The sequence below is a fragment of the Bubalus kerabau genome, chromosome 5, assembly GCF_029407905.1.
Source record: "Bubalus kerabau isolate K-KA32 ecotype Philippines breed swamp buffalo chromosome 5, PCC_UOA_SB_1v2, whole genome shotgun sequence".
NCBI classification, from domain to species: Eukaryota; Metazoa; Chordata; class Mammalia; order Artiodactyla; family Bovidae; genus Bubalus; species Bubalus kerabau.
In genome coordinates, this window is record NC_073628.1 from 110,562,202 (window position 1) to 110,582,476 (window position 20,275).

The 20,275-nt window shown below is 37.3% G+C and overlaps 1 protein-coding gene across 5 annotated transcripts in view; it reads left to right on the forward strand.

Annotated features, from left to right (window-relative positions):
- RABGAP1L (RAB GTPase activating protein 1 like) overlaps window positions 1-20,275 on the forward strand; it is a 742,566-nt gene that overhangs the window by 203,257 nt on the left and 519,034 nt on the right. For all 5 annotated transcript variants that reach the window (XM_055582719.1, XM_055582720.1, XM_055582718.1 and 2 more), the window contains exons 12-13: window positions 6,819-6,912; window positions 18,264-18,414. In XM_055582719.1, coding sequence (XP_055438694.1) covers window positions 6,819-6,912; window positions 18,264-18,414 — 245 coding nt within the window. The remainder of the gene's footprint in view (window positions 1-6,818; window positions 6,913-18,263; window positions 18,415-20,275) is intronic.

Sequence of the window (20,275 nt, forward strand, 5' to 3'; positions counted from 1 at the left end):
TTTTACCACCTCAGCTTATTTTGCAAAGGGTCATAGATAATACATTCAGATAGACATTACTCAAATTTCTTATTCTAGGACTATGCTAACCTCTACAAATACATTGTTTTATACACTAAATATCTACAGTTTTTTGTATGTCACTCATACACACATACAGTTTTAAAATTAGGAAAATTTAAGTAAAATTGAAATGCATATCCAAAGAACTGAAATTCAAAGTGTAAATACATAACTGAATAAATTCTAAGTCATTAATATCCCAGAAAAATGTAAAATGTAACAGTTTAACATTGCTAATTGTCCTTCATGTCAGGTGTATTGGTTGCCCTAGTTCTTTTGGGTGTGGTTGACAGGTTTCAGCAAATAATGATACATTTTTATTAATCACTTACGCTTAAGAACTACAGGTATTATTAATTTTAAACTTGTAATTAGATTCAGAATGACAGTGATGATAATTAAGTTGGAAAGAAGCAAGCAATTTGTGGTCTCTACCTTGAATCTTTTCTCTATCGTAAATCAACTTGCTTTGGACAGTGGGAAATGTTAGAATATTTCAGAAACCAAGGAATGTATTTTCTTTTACATTAATGATTTACATTTGCATATAAGCTTCTATGTAAAACAAGTATATTCTGACTCTGTGATGTGAAAAGTGAGAGCTTATATTATATTCAAAGTCATTAAAATGTGGCTATAGGGTTTGGCCATCAAAATGACATTCTTTACAACTAATTAATCAATGTGGCAGTAGTGGTAAAGAATCCACATGCCAGTGCAGAAGACAAAAGAGACGTGGGTTTGATTCTTGGGTTGGGAATATCCCTTGGAGAAGGAGATGGTGACCCACTCCAGTATTCTTGCCTGGAGATTTCCATGGACAGAGGAGCCTGGCGGATTACAGTCCATAGGGTCTCAAAAAGTCGGACATGACCAAAGTGACTTAGCAGGCAACAGACAATCAAAATGAATCACTTTTTTTACTACTCCAGGCTGGCAGGTGTCATTTTACAGACCTGTTTCTACCCATTTTGCACAGTTAGTAAAATTTTCAGTTTTTTTCTCCCCAGTGTGTTTAGAAGAAAGTTTTTAGCAACCTGTGATTGCCTGTATTTCTTTCAACAAATATTTATTACTTATTAAGAAAGACTAAAATTAAGGGGGAAAATATCTGAAAACCCTCAGTAGCCACATTTTATCTGTGCATACTTTTCAGCTTTGTATTTTATGAGTAATTCTTTTTTTTTTTTTTTTTTGAGTAATTCTTTAGTAGAAAAGAAAACGAGATTTTTGTGCTTATTTGTCCCTAATTTTGTTATTTATTTTTAACTTTATTTGAAAAAAAGTATTTTGTATATCTGTGTCTGTACTTTTTTTCCTTTTATGATGTTTGTTGATACTAGTTCTGAAAACTTCCTTTTATGATTAGGATGAAAAACATCACTAATAGAAACACAATTCTTTTTCAAAGCAGGGAATGGTGCCAAAGTTAAGAAACTAAATTATTTTGATCACAGCATCATACATATTTATTTTGTTTGATCTAAAAATTTACATCAATTATAATTTCTTTTGGCATTGTACGGTTGGTTTCTGCTCTCTGCATACTAGAAATCCGTGGATAAGACAGAACAAACCTGAAATCCTTTTTAAGTTACTTTTAAGTGCTTTGAAGGTAGGCAACTAAGGGCTCAATAACAATAAGAATAAAAATGATAGCTACACTTGAGTGCTATTGTGTGCCAGGCACCCTGTGTAGCACTTCAAATACATTTTCATTTAGTTTTTACAATGCTACCTGATTGATATTTCCATTTCACTGATGTTTAAAGAAAGTAGTAGTCCTACAGTCTGAATCCAGTGACATCTGAAATGCTCTTCATGGTCCTGCTTTCTAAAGGACACCAGTAACTGCAGGGAAATTGAAATTGATGAGGAAAATGTTCATGATAAGGAAGTGAAATTATGCATATTAAGAAGAGTCTCTACCAAATCCTGCTGTGTAAATTAAGCAGAGTCGGTCAGAGACCTCTCCTAAAGTTACACTTTATAGAGGAAGATGAAACTATTACCTACAAATTCCCTCAACTAACTCTCTTAACATTGTCATATTTCTCCAAAGCCTCCCATGCAGTCAAATTAGGAATTGTCCTCCTCTTCAATCAGTACTCTGAAACCTGGGCAATTTCTTGTCTTTACGGAAAAATTGCCTGATTTCTCATCTTTCTTGCTCCAGGGTTTTCCTTCCCAATTGCCTTGTATGTATGAAGGTATTCTCAAAATAAAGCAACAACAAAGTAATCCTTCCATTCATTCCACAGTCCAGTGTTATGTGCTGAGTTTACTATATAAAGGCAAATAAGATACAATCCCAGCCCTGGCAGAGCTTGGACTTCAAGAAAAGGACATGAATGTTACAGATATTAAATATATGACTAAATAATGTAAACAGGCATGGTTTTTAAAAAATTTATTATTTTTGACTGCACTGGGTCTTCATTGCTGCACATAGACTTTCACTAGTCACAGTGAGTGAGGGCTACTTTCCAATTGCTGTGCACGGGCTCCTCATTGTGGTGGCTTCTCTTGTTGGGTTCCAGGGCAGGCAGGGTTCAGTAGTTGGTGGTGTGTGGGCTTAATTGCCCCACCGCATGTGGAATCTTGAGCAGGGATTGAACCCATGTTCCTTGCATTGGCAGGCAAATTCCTAAACCACTGAACCACCAGGGAGTCCAACAGGCATGTTTTCATGGAAGTCTTAAAGATATTATTGTAGGAGTCTGTTTTGTTCGTTTGTTTATTCAGTCACTCAGTCATGTCCGACTCTTTGTGACCCTTTGGACGATAGCCAACCGGGCTCCTCTGTGCATGGGATTGCCCAGACAAAAATACTGGAGCAGATTGCCATTTCCTTCTCCAGGGGATCTTCCCAACCCAGAGAACAAACCCCCATCTCCTTGGTCTCTTGCATTGCACGTGGATTCTTTACCCATTGAGCCTTTGGGGAAGCCCCCTAACTTACTTGACTAAATCCTACTTTTCATCCAAATATTTGGCTCCCGGCCTTCTGTTGTCTCTGCCTTAATTGTTCATCAGGGGTCTGGTTTTACTTCAGTGTGCCCATTTTCTTTCCTTCTCCTTGGAATTCTCCATTGCTAATCTAGTTGCTTACAGTTCTGATTTCCTTTTTTGGTGCACAGTAACTTGGGAGAGTGTCAAGAAGACAAGACATTGTTGTTATCATTCATGGTTTTATGACATAGCAGTAGGGGTTTGTAATAATAAAATAGGTTTTTGTTTCATATATATAGCACAGGGGTCATTTAAAAAATTAAAATCCTTTCCCTGTGCTTTTTATAATTATACATAACTTATTTTAAAAAGATAAAAGTATTACAGAAATATAAAACTTAGAACTGAAAGATGTATTCCCTGAATATTTATTGAGTGCCTACTATGTGATAAGATACTGTTAGTTATTGAAACGTAATTGCTGTTAATAGTTTGGTGTCTATTCTTACAGCTATTTTTAAAGATCTTTGTAATCATATAAGGAATAATATTTACTAAAATAAAACCATACTTAAAATTACTCTCTTATTTTTTTTTATCACAATATATTTTGGATGATTTTCATGTTAGCCTATAAAGATTCACCAATTCTTTTAAACTGCTAGATAGTATTTTGACTGGATAGACCATAATTTAGTTAATAAAACTCCTGTTGATAGATTCCTGATAGTTTTCAGTTTCTTATTTTCACAAACAATGATACAATTAAAATAGTTTTCCATATTTTTTTTTTTTTTTGCATATCTGTTTCTGGATCATAAATTTCTAGAAGTGAAGTTACTAGACCAAATGGTATATGCATTTTAGAATCTTAATAAATTAAAGATTGCTTGTTTAAGTATCAACCTTCCTGTTTCCTGTTTTATCAGCACCAGATATTATTACTCTTTATACTATCTGCCAGTCTAATTGATGAATATGTTTCATTGTTTTAATTTGCATTGAAAAATTATTAATGAGATAGGGCTTTCTTTTTTAGCTAGTTGTATTTTATGTATTTTGCCCTGTACTGTGTTCATGTCCTGGGGTCAATTTTATGTTGGACTGCTCTTTATTTTGATATGTTACACAAAATAGTCCATCATATATTAGATTTTTTTTTTTTGCTAAATATGTACTGTAAATATAGTTTTAAAAAAATATATACTGTACCTTCATAGAAGTTTTAAAATTATAGGTAGTCATATTTCTTATTCTCTCTTAAAGCATCTTGGTTTTGTTTCATGCTTAGGGATTCCTTTCACAGCAAGAATAATGAGTCCAAAAGATTCTCAATATCAGTAGTACCTTTTGAGTTTTTTCATATTCAAGGTTAGTGATGTCCATCGGTGTTTGTTTCCTTGTTTCTTTTATTGTGTTCTTAGATTTTGATCTCCCAACTTAGCAGGTACAACTTCATCAAATAATTTGGCACTTTGGTGTATTATTATTTACTGTGTGACAACTTAGAGTATAATGTGGGATCATCTTGGACCCTGCTTAATTGAATATCAACTTATAAATGCTTATGTTTGGTACTAATTAATAAGAAGGGTGACCGGAAGTCTGTTTGCTTGAGATAGTGTAAGTTTAACCTGTTTTTTAGTGTTATTTTTAATAGTGTCCCTTTTCACTGCTGATGTTAAACAAACAAAACCAGCCAGTTATTTTACCAGCAGAATAAGTTTATTTTGTAATAGGAGAGAATTGCAATTTGAAACAAGCAAACAACAGTAAACGATAGGCGTATCTGGAGATTGGAGGAGAGGGGCTTGCTTTTATAGCGAAAAGGAGGAAATTGGGGAGGGCTACAGGGGTTCTTCACTGACAGTAGGTGGCTAGCAGCTTGACCTTGCTGGGTTGGGAGGAAATCTTCCTTCCTGTTAGTGCCTGTAAGCTGCCACGAATGATACATGTGTGAGAATTGCCCCTTCAGGGTTTCCTGACTTCATTTTAAATGAGATTTCCTTTATTCATTTTTATATTACTCTCAGAAGTGCCTCATTTTAGTTAAAAAATTATAAGGACTATAAAGCATAGTTTTTCATGTTAGGCTATTTTAATATTAAGGCTTCAGTTGTTTCTGTTTACTTTATTCCTCCAATACTTAGTAATACTTCATTTGCTTTAGCTTTAAAAGAAACAGAACCTCTCACTTCTATGTGAGGTATTTCTAGAGCAGTGATGTTAGCATATAGCCTCTTAACCTTCATTACCAATGTCCAGAATAATACTTGCTTTTAGAATAAAATGTCCATCATCGTTCTTGTTGATCTGATGTTGTCCTAAAGATGATAAAGCATTTGTTTGTGTGTGTGTATATAGTTTGTTTATATTTTGCTAAATATGTAATAAAATCTTTTCAGGTGCATATAAGCACATCTTTTAAACCTCACCAAATAAATCTTTATTTATCACATTAATTTTTGGTGTTGAATATATCTACTGATATGAACGAGTTTCTGCTTGGATCACTGGATTTGTCGCATGCTAAGCAATATTGTTTTTAGCACAGATCCCTGTGAGATTCACTTAATGCCAATCCCTATTGTACTGTAAGAGCATTGGTGAAACCTTGGTACTTGCTATCAGCCAGACAGATTTTTATCTAGCTTATTTTATCATTCAATCAGTACTTCTCCAGCCTTTTCTTAGGTAGCACTGTGTCAAAAGCTTTTGTTATAATGTAGGTGAATTGTGCCCATTACATTTCCTTTCTCTACCAAGTCTGTTACCATTCAAAAGATTTATAGAATTTAGAGTTAACTTATTTTCACTACTGATTGTAAACTATAACTCAAGCTGTCTTATTCTTTCTAAAACTATTACTTTACATTTTGCGATGTTTTATGAAGTTGTCATTTTAAAAGATGAAAGTTTCATCTCCAGGAGACACTGGAGACATGGATTTGATCCTTGGGTTGAGAAAGGTCCCCTGGAGCAGGAAATGGCAACCCACTCTAGTATGCATGTCTGTAGAATCCCATGGACAGTCAAAAAAAACTTGTACTTTTCAATATGTCTTAAAAATTTTTTTTTTAGATTTCTGGTTGTGTATTTGTATCATAAATGTTTCTCAGTGTTATATATTGATATATATGTCTGATTCTTTAGTATTTATTTCTCATCAAATATTAGTATTAGTAACTATAATATAAAATGTATAAATGATTTTAATAAAATATAAGAGCTTCCCAGGTGGTGCAGTGGTAAAGAATCTGCCTGCAATGCGGGAGACACTGAAGACGTGGATTTGATCCCTGGGTTGAGAAAGATAGCCTGGAGCAGGAAATGGCAACCCACTCTAGTATGCTTGTCTGTAGAATCCCACAGACAGCAGAGCCTGGTGGCCCTCAGTCCATAGGGTCTCAAAGAGTAGGACACAACTGAGCGACTGAATACACACACACAATATTTGAGAATACTAAACTGATGAACACTAATTAGGAATTTCTAACCATGTTACCATTAAGCTTTTAAATTTTACTTCCTTTGGGTAAAGATATTTGTTTATAGGTGTTTTCAGTTTCATACCATGTAAACTGTGGACAAGAATTTTAATAAAAACTTTGTGCTTTGAAAATATTTATTTTGGCACTGAAATAAAACATATTATTGAAGTTTATACTGTTATTTTTGCAGTGGTGTAATGTAAGCAGAAGTATTTGTTTTATTAGAAACAGTCATGCTTCTTGTTTTATAACACATAAATATAGAATGTACTATATAATATAATCTTTGTTGTTCTTGTGTTTCTTCTGCAGAGAGTGATAATGAACTCTCAAGTGGAACAGGTGATGTGTCTAAGGATTGTCCTGAGAAGATCCTATATTCTTGGGGAGAATTGCTAGGAAGATGGTAAAAATTTATTTTTCTTACTGAAAATTTCATATTTACATGATTGTAAATCTGTTGTATTAATTAAAACAGAATTGTGACATAATGGATAAATGTTTCTGTTAGCACCCAGTGGAAATTTTGGAATGAACACGGAAGTAGAAAAAAATATAATAAACATAATAAAGACAATTCCCAACAAATATTTTAAAGGTGAAGTTGCTATTATGGGGACTTGCCTGATAGTCAAGTTGGTAATCCAGGGGCTCAGATTCACTCCCTGGTGAGGGAACTTCATCCCTCATGCTGCAATTAAGAGTTCGCATGCCACAACCAGAGATTCTCAGTGCCGCAGCAAAGACCAGGCACAGCCAAACAAACAAATAAAAGTAAATACTAATAAAAAATTTTCTTGGAAAATAACTTTTAAAAAAAGAAATTGCCTTTATGATGCTTTTAATTATTTAGAAGGTAATTTTGGAGTTGGAAGAAATTAGCTAGTTAGGACATAACTGCATGGGTTGATGAGGTCTGTACCAAACTCATGGGCCTTATGTATAAAGCGGAGTTCCAAATGGAGTACGAATTCTAAAGTAGAGTTGATGGGATTCCTCAGCTACCATTCAGTGTACATTTTTTCAGGAATATCTTTCTACATTATATTTTTTGTAGTGGACTTCAACCAACTTGTTTATAGAATCTTAGGGAACTGTTTTAAAGAACTCAGATAACTGGTTTTTAGACCTGTAGAAAACTTGCTGAATTTTTTACAGTTGAAGTATTTTTATTTTTACTTGTCTTAATTGTAGTTGTGTCATGACAGTTTATGTGAAAATGATGACATTTGCCTAATTGAGAGAAGTTTATTTCTATTACACAAGAATTGACAAAGTTTTAAAATTGCTCTTGGCATATCTTTTTTAATGTTAATGTTTTTGTGGGTTTAAAACATTTCAGTGAGTCTTAGGAATATTAGCTAGGGACTTAGAAGAAGATATTTTTGTGGTTCAGTTAGGTAGAGCACCTATTGTGTTTCATTTTGTGCTTTGGGGGGAAATTTTTTTTATGAGGAGACAGCCTGTATTATCAAGGTGCTTTTAAATAAAATATAGTTGAAAGTATTTTGAACTTACTGTGAAACAATGAGATCACTATATTAAAATAAATGATATTTTTTATGGATAAAATCAGAACTCAGATAATGAAATGTGTTATTAGAAAGATATAAAGGAAGAGTAATACTAATTTTAAATTATCAGAAAAAATAAAGATATTATGGAAAAGATAATGGAAAACAGACTAAAAATTCAGTGATGGAGGTCTTCATATGAGATTAGAGTTAAGGTGTTTTGAAATACTACATAAAAAAGTGAGCAAACAAAGATTGAGAGAAAAGGAGAGAAAGAGGGCCAGGGAGAGAGGAATTGAGCAAATGTTTGTGATAGAAATTTGGGAAGATCCCCTGAAGAAGGAAATGACTACTCACTCCAGTATTCTTTCTTGGAGTATTCCATGGACAGGGGGCCTGACAGGCTGCAGTCCATGGGGACACAGAGTCGGACATGACTGGGCAACTAACACACTTATGATAGAAAGACTTGAAAACACCAAACTGAAAGTGGCAGCAAGGTTTTTTTTATGTGTTGAATATATTCAGAATGGTAATGCTGATGTCTTGCATGTTAAATAATTTAAGGAATTTAAGGAATTCGGGTAGAATTATTTCTGGAAGACTGTTTCTGGTTTTGAATTGAATCAAAGTTGTTGAGATTCTTCAAGACTAGGAGAACACTGTGCTGACCCTGAACAGTTAGATGTAAGTCAACTTTTGTGACAGAAAGATTTTCTAACCAAAACACTAAGGGAACTTTGAGATAAAAATTGAGTATTGGTTTACTATATATAAATAAAACTACCTTCAGACTATTCATTTACCTTTGTTAGACTTTCAGAAAATTGGTACAGATTTAATAGGCACTTTGGTTGTATTCTTCATGACTATCCTTATTATCAAGGTGGGAAAACATGTTCTTAATCCATGATCTCTCAACCTAGCTGAACATCAGCAGAATGACCCCCAAAATATCTAAACTCGGAAAACATGAAGAATTCAAATTGCTAAGCATGAACATAAATAGCTTCTTTTCTTTTCACATCAGTATAATGTTCAACTTTTTCCACTAATGAAAAAACCTGGTGAAAGCATATACAAATCAGAACAAAATATGTGCTCTTGCTTTTCCTAGTGATCTTTAATCTATCTCTTTTCTTGAAACTTCATGTATCTTGATTAACTTAAAGTGAGACCTCGGTTGACATATAGGTCTTACCATGAATGAGGGAAGGACAAATCCCCAACTTCACTTGATGTTTCCCATCTTTTAGTTTCAGTTCTAAGTATTCCTTTTTCTGAGAAGACCTTTTAAAGTGGGTCAAGTTGCTGCCCTCACATTCTCATATCTTCTAGCCACCTACTTCCACTTCTTCTCTATCAGTTGGGGCAATTGGAATTGCCCCAATTCCATAAGTGACCACTGAGTATCATTCAATGGCTTTTCTTCTCACTTCTTGATTTCTCTGCTGTTTTTGTCAGAAATGGTAGCTCCTCTTTGAAATTCTTTCCTAGACAATCTTAAAAATAGAGAAAGTTCTTATATGCCCGAACAGTTGCAAGAAAAGATCCCTCTTCGAAGGTAACTAGATGAATATACAACTGCTTTATGATGCTGTTAAATCAGTGAGACTGTTTGCCTTTTAAAAAAGCATTCTTTAGCTTAGCCGTATTAGTTGTTCATGTTAATTTAGTCTCATAAATCTATTCTTTTATCTAAAATTACTGAATACCTTGTATATAACAGGCACTGCACTAGGTGCTTGGGATATATAAGTAAAGAAGACAGAGATTCCTTCCCTTGTGGAACTTACATTCATGCATTACAAACTTCTCAGTTACTATTTGTTTAGCACATCTGGTTTATATGTGACTTTTTGAATCATTTGATACCTATATTGCTTCTAGTGCTGAGTTCAACACTTGTCGTAATTAGATGCCTGCTTCTAAGTCTCCTGATAGGTATAGTTAATGTTGTATTAAAGCAATGACTGTATGCAGTTATATTTTTATTAGAAATACTGAAACAATGACTATTTTTATAAATTGTCCTTTTGTTTTGGATCTTCTCTGGTCATAGATATATACTATAGCTTTTGGCTTGGTATCCATTGATATCAGTATCTCTTAAATACAGGGTGCTGTATACACTATAATTAATTACTGTATCATTACCAGAATAATCAGTAATTTAAAGCTGTTAATCATGTTGTATTATGAACGACCCAGTTCTTTTTAAATGTCAGTGTGTAAGTTAGCTCAACTGATGAAGAACCAACCTGCAATGCAGGATACCCTGGTTCAATTCCTGGGTGGGGACGATTCCCTGGAGAAGGGATAGGCTACCCTGGTGGCTCAGAGGTTAAAGCATCTTCCTGGAATGCAGGAGACCCAGGTTTGATCCTTGGGTTGGGAAGATTCCCTGGAGAAGGAAATGGAAACCCACTCCAGTACTCTTGCTTGGAGAATCCCATGGAGGGAGGAGCCTGGTAGGCTACAGTCCATGGGGTCACAAAGAGTTGGACATGACTGAGTGACTTCACGACACGACACAACACGACACAACCCACTCCAGTGTTCTAGGGCTTCCCTGTTGGCTGAGATGGTAAAGAATCCGTCTGCAATGCGGGAGACCTGGATTTGATCCGTGGGTTGGGAACATCCCCTGTAGAAAGGAATGGCTGTCCACTCCAGTATTCTTGCCTGGAGAATTCCATGGACAGAGGAGCCTGGCAGGCTACAGTCCATGGGGTTGCAAAGAGTTGGACACAAGTGAGCCACTTTCACTTCACTATGAAGATAAATAGTGCCTGGGTTTTTAAGAGAGGAGGAAAGACTTTTTTGTTATGCCTGGCCGAATAGACGAGGGCCAGCTAGAATATTGGTTGAGTTGAATCATATTACAGTAAAAGGTGTACTAGGGACTGTTGACTATTAACCTGAAGGTGTGTGTTTGCATGTGTATGTGTGTATGTATGCCTGTGTAAGAAGAGATAGTTCAGATTCAGAATCTTATATAATTGATTATGCAGAGTAATTTGAGCCAATATGATATTTAATCAAGCTGTTTTCCTCTTCATTTTGCCTGCTGTATTGGAAATACATTACCATGTAATAGGATGAGTGGAAGTTAGTAGGTCATTACAGAGGTTGTAGAATGAGTAGAATTGGTGGCAGTGGAGATCGGAGTGCAAGGATTTTGGAGAGGTTGGGAAAATAAAATGCATTAGATTTCTTGATAAATTAGTAATAAATTATGGGATAGAGAGTAATGTGAACATTAACATCTAGGTTTCTAATTTGGTTGAATTGTGGTGACAATCACTGAGGTAGGACACCCTGGAAAACGATCAGGTTTAGGGAGAAAGAATATGAGTTCAAATTTGAATATATTGATTTCTGGAGCTCAGAATTTGTGGGGAAGGGTAATAATGCCCAGAGATGAGAGAGTGGAGAGAATTAGATCATTGAGGGAGAGTGGAGAGATTGACAGCTTGAAACATTTTAATAGAGGAGAACAATCAGCAGTTGGGTTTGTGAGGAGGGAAAAGAGAGTGCTTTGTCACTGATGCCAAGGAAACAAAATGGTCAGCAGTGGAAGGACTGAAAAATGTCTCTGGAATTTAGTGGCATGGAGAGAGGTCATGCATTACTTATATAAAAGAGAGAAGCCATGCTGAAATGAGCTGAGGAATGAGTGTGAGGGAAGAAATAGAGATAATGTACAGTCATCGTTACGGAAATTTGATGTGCAAAGTGGGAAGACAATATGACATCTGGAGTGTTGTGTGGGGTTGAATAAAAAGGTTTCTTTTATATGGGACATATTTATTGGAGTTTTAATAGCTGTAGATACACAGTGCTGGCATTGAGCTCTGTATAACATGTTCAGTTCAGTTCAGTCACTCTGTTGTGTCCGACTCTTTGTGACCCTATGGACCACAGCATAGGCCTCCCTGTCGATCATCAACTCCTGGAGTTCACCCAAACTCATGTCCATTGAGTCAGTGATGCCATCCAGCCATCTCATCCTCTGTCGTCCCCTGTTCCTCCTGCCCTCAATCTTTCCCAGCATCAAGGTCTTTTCAAATGAGTCAGTTCTTTGCATCAGGTGGCCAAAGTATTGGAGTTTCAGCTTCAACATCAGTTCTTCCAATGAACACCCAGGACTGATCTTTAGGATGGACTGGATGGATCTCCTTGCAGTCCAGGGGACTCTCAAGAGTCTTCTCCAACACCACAGTTCAAAAGCATCAATTCTTCGGCACTCAGCCTTCTTCACAGTCCAACCCTCACATCCATACATGACTACTGGAAAAACCATAGCCTTGACTAGACAGACCTTTGTTGACAAAGTAGTGTCTCTTCTTTTTAATATGCTGTCTAGGTTGGTCATAACTTTCCTTCCAAGGAGTAAGCGTCTTTTAATTTCATGGCTGCAATCACCATCTGCAGTGATCTTGGAGCCCCAAAGAATAAAGTCAGCCACTGTTTCCACTGTTTCCCCATCTATTTGCCATGCAGTGATGGGACCAGATGCCATGATCTTCGTTTTCTGGATGTTGAGCTTTAAGCCAATTTTTCACTCTCCTCTTTCACTTTCATCAAGAGACTCTTAAGTTCTTCTTCACTTTCTGCCATAAGGGTGGTTTCATCTGCATATCTGAGGTTATTGATATTTCTCTTGGCAATCTTGATTCCACCTTGTGCTTCTTCCAGCAGTTTTCATTCCAATCCCAAAGAAAGGCAAAGCCAAAGAATGCCCAAACTACTGCACAATTGCACTCACCTCATACGCTAGTAAAGTAATGCTCAAAATTCGCCAAGCCAGGCTTCAGCAATATGTGAACTGTGAACTTCCTGATGTTCAAGCTGGTTTTAGAAAAGGCAGAGGAACCAGAGATCAAATTGCCAACATCCACTGGATCATTGAAAAAGCAAGAGAGTTCCAGAAAAACATCTATTTCTGCTTTACTGACTATGCCAAAGCCTTTGACTGTGTGGATCACAATCAACTGTGGAAAATTCTTCAAGAGATGGGAATACCAGACCACCTGATCTGCCTCTTGAGAAATCTGTATGCAGGTCAGGAAGCAACAGTTAGAACTGGACATGGAACATCAGACTGGTTCCAAATAGGAAAAGGAGTACATCAAGGCTGTATATTGTCACCCTGTTTATTTAACTTATATGCAGAGTACATCATGGGAAACGCTGGACTGGAAGAAACACAAGCTGGAATCAAGATTGCCGGGAGAAATATCAATAACCTCAGATATGCAGATGACACCACCCTTATGGCAGAAAGTGAAGAGGAACTCAAAAGCCTCTTGATGAGGTGAAAGTGGAGAGTGAAAAAATTGGCTTAAAGCTCAACATTCAGAAAACGAAGATCATGGCATCCAGTCCCATCACTTCATGGGAAATAGATGGGGAAACAGTGGAAACAGTGTCAGACTTTATTTTTTGGGGCTCCAAAATCAGTGCAGATGGTGACTGCAGCCATGAAATTAAAAGACGCTTACTCCTTGGAAGGAAAGTTATGACCAACCTAGATAGCATATTCAAAAGCAGAGACATTACTTTGCCAACAAAGGTTCGTCTAGTCAAGGCTATGGTTTTTCCTGTGGTCATGTATGGATGTGAGAGTTGGACTCTGAAGAAGGCTGAGCGCCAAAGAATTGATGCTTTTGAACTGTGGTGTTGGAGAAGACTCTTGAGAGTCCCTTGGACTGCAAGGAGATCCAACCAGTCCATTCTCAAGGAGATCAGCCCTGGGATTTCTTTGGAAGGAGTGATGCTAAAGCTGAAACTCCAGTACTTTGGCCACCTCATGTGAAGAGTTGACTCATTGGAAAAGACTCTGATGCTGGGAGGGATTGGGGGCAGGAGGAGAAGGGGACGCCAGAGGATGAGATGGCTGGATGGCATCACTGACTCGATGGACGTGAGTCTGAGTGAACTCCGGGAGTTGGTGATGGACAAGGAGGCCTGGCGTGCTGCGATTCATGGGGTCGCAAACAGTCGGACACGACTGAGCGACTGATCTGATCTGACTCTGCATATAAGTTAAATAAGCAGGGTGACAATATACAGCCTTGACGTACTCCTATCCTGATTTGGAACCAGTCTGTTGTTCCATGTCCAGTTCTAACTGTTGCTTCCTGACCTGTATACAGGTTTCTCAAGAGGCAGGTCAGGTGGTCTGGTATTCCCATCTCTTTCAGAATTTTCCATAGTTTATTGTGATTCACACAAAGGCTTTGGCATAGTCAGTAAAGCAGAAATAGATGTTTTTCTGGAACTCTCTTGCTTTTTGTATGATCCAGCTCATGTCAGCAATTTGACCTCTGCTTTCTCTGACTTTCCTAAAACCAGCTTGAACATCTGCAAGTTCACGGTTCACGTATAACCATGTAGTACATGTAGTATATTAAACATGTAATATATTTAATTACTCTGAATTACTCTTTTATTATTCATTATGGAACTCATAATTCAGAATACTTTGCATTTAATTTCATGAGAAATGAGCTTAGCCCTTGGCACACTGTTGTTTTTAGTTAGTTTTATTTTATACTAAGAGTTCAGAAACTCACCTTGGCCTCAAATCATTTATGTTTTTCCTATTTAAAAGTATGTTGTTGCTGTTGTTGTTTAGTCACCCAGTCATGTCCGACTCTTTGCAACCCCATGGTCCGTAGCATGCAAGGCCTCCCTGTCCCTCACCATCTCCTGAAGTTTGCCTGAGTTCATGTCCATTGCATCAGTGATGAGACTCAAATAATAAAATTACAAAAATGATCCTTTTATGAAACTGCTCCTGCCTCTCTTTGGTGCACCATTCTTTTGCTAATTTTAAATGCAGTTGGAGATTGAAGAATAAGCAGCTGGAAGGAAACCCATGTGTCATATAGTTTACTCAGGTGTAAGTCTCATCAGGAACAGTTAATAATCTTTCTACCTGACATATTTTTTTAAAACAACTCTTTTTTTTAATTCTTTCATTTTTTGTGGGGTCTGTGCTAAGTCTCGGAGAAGGCAATGGCACCCCACTCCAGTACTCTTGGCTGGAAAATCCCATGGACGGAGGGGCCTGGTAGGCTGCAGTCCCTGGGGTCGCTAGGAGTTGGACACGACTGAGCGACCTCACTTTCACTTTTCACTTTCATGCATTGGAGAAGGAAATGGCAACCCACTCCAGTGTTCTTGCCTGGAGAATCCCAGGGACGGGGAGCCTGGCGGGCTGCCATCTATGGGGTCGCACAGAGTTGGATATGACTGAAGCGACTTAGCAGCAGTGCTAAGTCTCATTGCTGTAAGGGCTTTTCTCTAGTTGAGGTGAGCGGGAGCTGCTCTCTAGTTATGGTGTGCAGGACATAACATTGTAACATTGTTATGTTATGACATAACATTGTTGTAGCCTCTTTTGTTATGGAGCGTGGTCTCTAGAGCACAGGCTCAGTAATTGTGGCAGGTGGGCTTAGTTGCTCAGTGGCATATGAGATCTTCCCAGACCATGGATCTAACCCTTGTATCCTGCATTGATAGGCAGATTTTTTTTACCACTGAATCACCAAGGAAGCCTCTACTTGACGTATTTTAAGGAGCATATTTGGCTATGGTGTTTTTCCAAATTAATTTATTTTTTAATTGAAGTCCACTGGAGAAATTTAAAGACTTGAAATGACTTTTTTTGTGTGTATGATTATAAAAGGATTCAAGATCATTGTAAATGTTTCAAACAGTATAGAAAAATAAAAGGAATACTTTCTCTTAATTCTATTACATAAATATTTTGGTGTTCATTCTTCCATATTTTTTCCCTATGCATGTCAAAAGCAGGTTTCAAAATAGTATGTGTTAAGGAGAGAGTGTGAGAGAGAGAATGCGTTTTTAAAATAATACCATATATGCTATTTTGAAACCTGCTTTTTTCACTTAGCAGCATAATTAAGGTTCTTTAATGGTGCCATGGCGTGTTAAATCGTGTAAGCTCTACCTCTTTTTACTCTGTTTTGCTTCAAGCCTGTCAGTATCATCAGCTTAGGTTCTCTAACTCAGCAATATAAAAGTTTTCCCTTAAGAGGCTGAAAGAAAGCAGAATGGTCACACATTTGATGGTTTATTATAGATATTAATGGGATGAGTTTACTTGAACTTGCAAGTTACAGAAATTGTTACAGTTTTTCTGAGATAGTTGGGTTATGAGAGTATGGGGAAAGCTTGGAACATATTTTCAAATGAAGGACATGCCAAAACTGAGGTCTGGGCTGCATTTGGAAGAGTGTAAAGATAAAGAAGTTGGTAAAGTAGGCAGGAGGCCAATTTCAGAAAATAGACATATGGTTTCTATGACTTCACAGGTTCAGAACCTGAAGCCAAAACCTGGGATGTTAGACCAAACCACAGTGCATCTTTAAAGTTTGGATGGTTACGTTAGGTAAGAGATTAAAGGTGAGCAGCAAATAAAAGTAGAGATAAAGTCTGAACAAAAAGGTGTGGAACATAGCCCCAGGTTCAAGCTAGGCATAGGCTGGGAACTACAATTCAGTTTTGGTTCAGTTGGGCAGGTTATCAGAGTCACATACCTGCTACGTGATCACTGGCTTCATGACAATGTATTTGTCTTTGTTCAGGTTCTAAGCACCCTTCAGTTCAGTTCAGTTCAGTCGCTCGGTCGTGTCCGACTCTTTGCGACCCCATGAATCACAGCACGCCAGGCCTCCCTATCCATCACCGACTCCCGGAGTTCACTCAGACTCACATCCATCGAGTCGGTGATGCCATCCAGCCATCTCATCCTCTGGCGTCCCCTTTTCCTCCTGCCCCCAATCCCTCCCAGCATCAGAGTCTTTTCCAATGAGTCAATTCTTCGCATGAGGTGGCCAAAGTACTGGAGTTTCAGCTTTAGCATCATTCTTTCCAAAGAACACTCAGGGCTGATCTGCTTTAGAATGGACTGGTTGGATCTTGCAGTCCAAGGGACTCTCAAGAGTCTTCTCCAACACCACAGTTCAAAAGCATCTTTTTTTCAGCACTCAGCCTTCTTCACAGTCCAACTCTCACATCCATACATGACCACAGGAAAAACCATAGCCTTGACTAGAGGGACCTTTGTTGGCAAAGTAGTGTTTCTGCTTTTGAATATGCTATCTAGGTTGGTCATAACTTTCCTTCCAAGGAGTAAGCGTCTTTTAATTTCATGGCTGCAGTCACCATCTGCTGTGATTTTGGAGCCCCCAAAAATAAAGTCTGACACTGTTTCCACTGTTACCCAGTCTATTTCCCATGAAGTGATGGGACCAGATGCCATGATCTTAGTTTTCTCAATGTTGAGCTTTAAGCCAACTTTTTCACTCTTCTGTTTCACTTTCATCAGGACGCTTTTTAGTTCCTCTTCACTTTCTGCCACAAGGGTGGTGTCATCTGCATATCTGAGGTTATTGATATTTCTCCCAGCAATCTTGATTCCAGCTTGTGCTTCATCCAGCCTGGCATCTCACATGATGTACTCTGCATATAAGTTAAATAAGTAGGGTGACAGTATACAGCCTTGACGTACTCCTTTTCCTATTTGGAACCAGTCTGTTGTTCCATGTCCAGTTCTAACTATTGCTTCCTGACCTGCATACAGGTTTCTCAAGAGGCTGGTCAGGTGGTCTGGTATTTCCATCTCTTTCAGAATTTTCCACAGTTTATTGTGATCCATGGGTAAAGCTGCTAAGTCTATGTGGCTGGGGAATTGAATAGGTCTTATGAGGTTTGTAGGAAAGGGCTAGTTTCTTCCTTTTGCAAGCACTTTGGATCAGGATTTAGAGGTATAGTCAAGGTGTTAATAGGTCTCTTTTCTGATCCACTCTCAGCATCCCTAGCCCCCAGTCCTTGCTGCACACACCGTACATTCATCTCAGGGGATTCAAATGGCTCTTTTTATGCCTTGAAATGCTGCCTGAGAATATACAGTTAACACATTCATTATTATGAGTAAGTTCTTCTAATGTTTAAAAAGTAAATGAGAGGAAGGAGGGTGGGATAACGTGGTTCACTAATAAGCAAGATGCAGTCAAGAAAAAAAGTTGAAGATGTTACTAAACTTAAACACTACTAATATTATTTCATGCCGCTTCCTTCCATTTGCCTCCTGATTCAGTCTTACACTTTAAAAAAAAAAATATAAACTCACTAATATATTTTCCATAACAGCAGCAGATCAGTAGTGGTGAAGGGAGTATGAATGGTTTATTTTCTGTTTTCTCAGGCACAGTAACCTTGGTGCACGACCAAAAGGACTGTCCACTCTGGTGAAGAATGGTGTTCCTGAAGCATTGAGGGCAGAGGTATGGCAATTATTAGCAGGCTGCCATGACAACCAAGCGATGCTGGATAGGTACCGACTTCTTATCACAAAGGTAGGAGCTCTTTTCATGTTATTCTCATGTGACAATATATTAAGTAAATCCTGTTTTCATAGCTCCAATAAGTCATAAATGCTTTGAACTTTTTGAAAAGCTATACTGCATTGTTCGGTGACTTTGCCTTTTGTTCTGAACACTTGTTGAATAGTGATAAACAATGGACTGTAGTCATCTATGAACACTTAATGCCTTGGCTTTCATTTTTTTCGTTTTAGTGATTGTTATAACTATTTACTACGTCGGAATATACTTATATTTCAAATACTTTCAATTAACCTTTCTTACTGTGTGAGATTTATATACAGTTGTACACAGTATAATTGTACTCTAGTATAATTTTAAAGTCAAATTAACTTGAAATTATGACTGTTTGTGCTTATGTAACCTTACACGTAGATGATGTGGATAGTTGCCCAGATCCTTATCCTGTCAGGAGCCTCTGGTTCCAATGTAAATTCCTCTGCTTATGTCCAAAAAACTGATTTTAGAACATGCGTAATCTTGGCTCCTAGGCTTTCTTCTTAGGTCTTACCTCCCAATTTCTTAATCTAGTCTAAATCATGGATTTTAAAATAATGATAACTTTTTTTAAAAAATAAAATCTCTATTCATAAAGGAATTTTTTTGTTCAGTAAGACTTTACTCCTCAGGCTACATCAGCTTTTAAAATTCTTCAGCCCCTCTAATTCCTTCTCCCCTCCCTTACCTCTTTGCCTCCAATCCTTCCACAGATATTTTCTGAGTTCCTAGTATATTCAGTCACTGCTCAATTCATATATTAAACAACCCTTTATACCATTTGTAATTAGTATTTTCTTTTTTTTTTTTTTTTTTTTTAATTTTATTTTATTTTTAAACTTTACATAACTGTATTAGATTTGCCAAATATCAAAATGAATCCGCCACAGGTATACATGTGTTCCCCATCCTGAACCCTCCTCCCTCCTCCCTCCCCATTCCATCCCTCTGGGTCGTCCCAGTGCACCAGCCCCAAGCATCCAGTATCGTGCATCGAACCTGGACTGGCAACTCATTTCATACATGATATTTACATGTTTCAATGCCATTCTCCCAAATCTTCCCACCCTCTCCCTCTCCCACAGAGTCCATAAGACTGTTCTATACATCAGTGTCTCTTTTGCTGTCTCGTACACAGGGTTATTGTTACCATCTTTCTAAATTCCATATATATGCGTTAGTATACTGTATTGGTGTTTTTCTTTCTGGCTTACTTCACTCTGTATAATAGGCTCCAGTTTCATCCACCTCATTAGAACTGATTCAAATGTATTCTTTTTAATGGCTGAATAATACTCCATTGTGTATATGTGTAGTGGGATGTTCAGGATAATCCGTTGATGTTGGGGGCAGAGATATCTAAAGTTCCATTTGCAATTTTAAATTTGCAAATACAAAATGATGTTAAGCTATGCTCATATTTGCTATGCTTTGGTACCTTACTAAGTCCTTGGGGCTAATGGCCACTTATCCCTTGTGGTTCAGGAGTGAGGTGGGGGAAGAAGGGACTTGCACACTTTGGAATCAAATAACAGTGGTGCCCACACTCATGTATTCACTTTTAGAATATTAAGTTTTCTTGCAGTTTGCATGCATTAGGTTAGGTGGATTTACAGGTTATCTAGTTCTAATCTTCATAGGATAGATGAATGGTTTACAAAGATTGATGTCACAGGATGCTACATATCAAGATATTAAAAAAGAGAAACACACTACTCTTTTCCTTCAGTCAAAAACTAATATTATGATAATGGATGACAAAGCAACTACTTTGGGAAATAAATTCATGTTATAGAAACGGATGTTTGAAACATTTGGCAATTTGAACATCACTGTG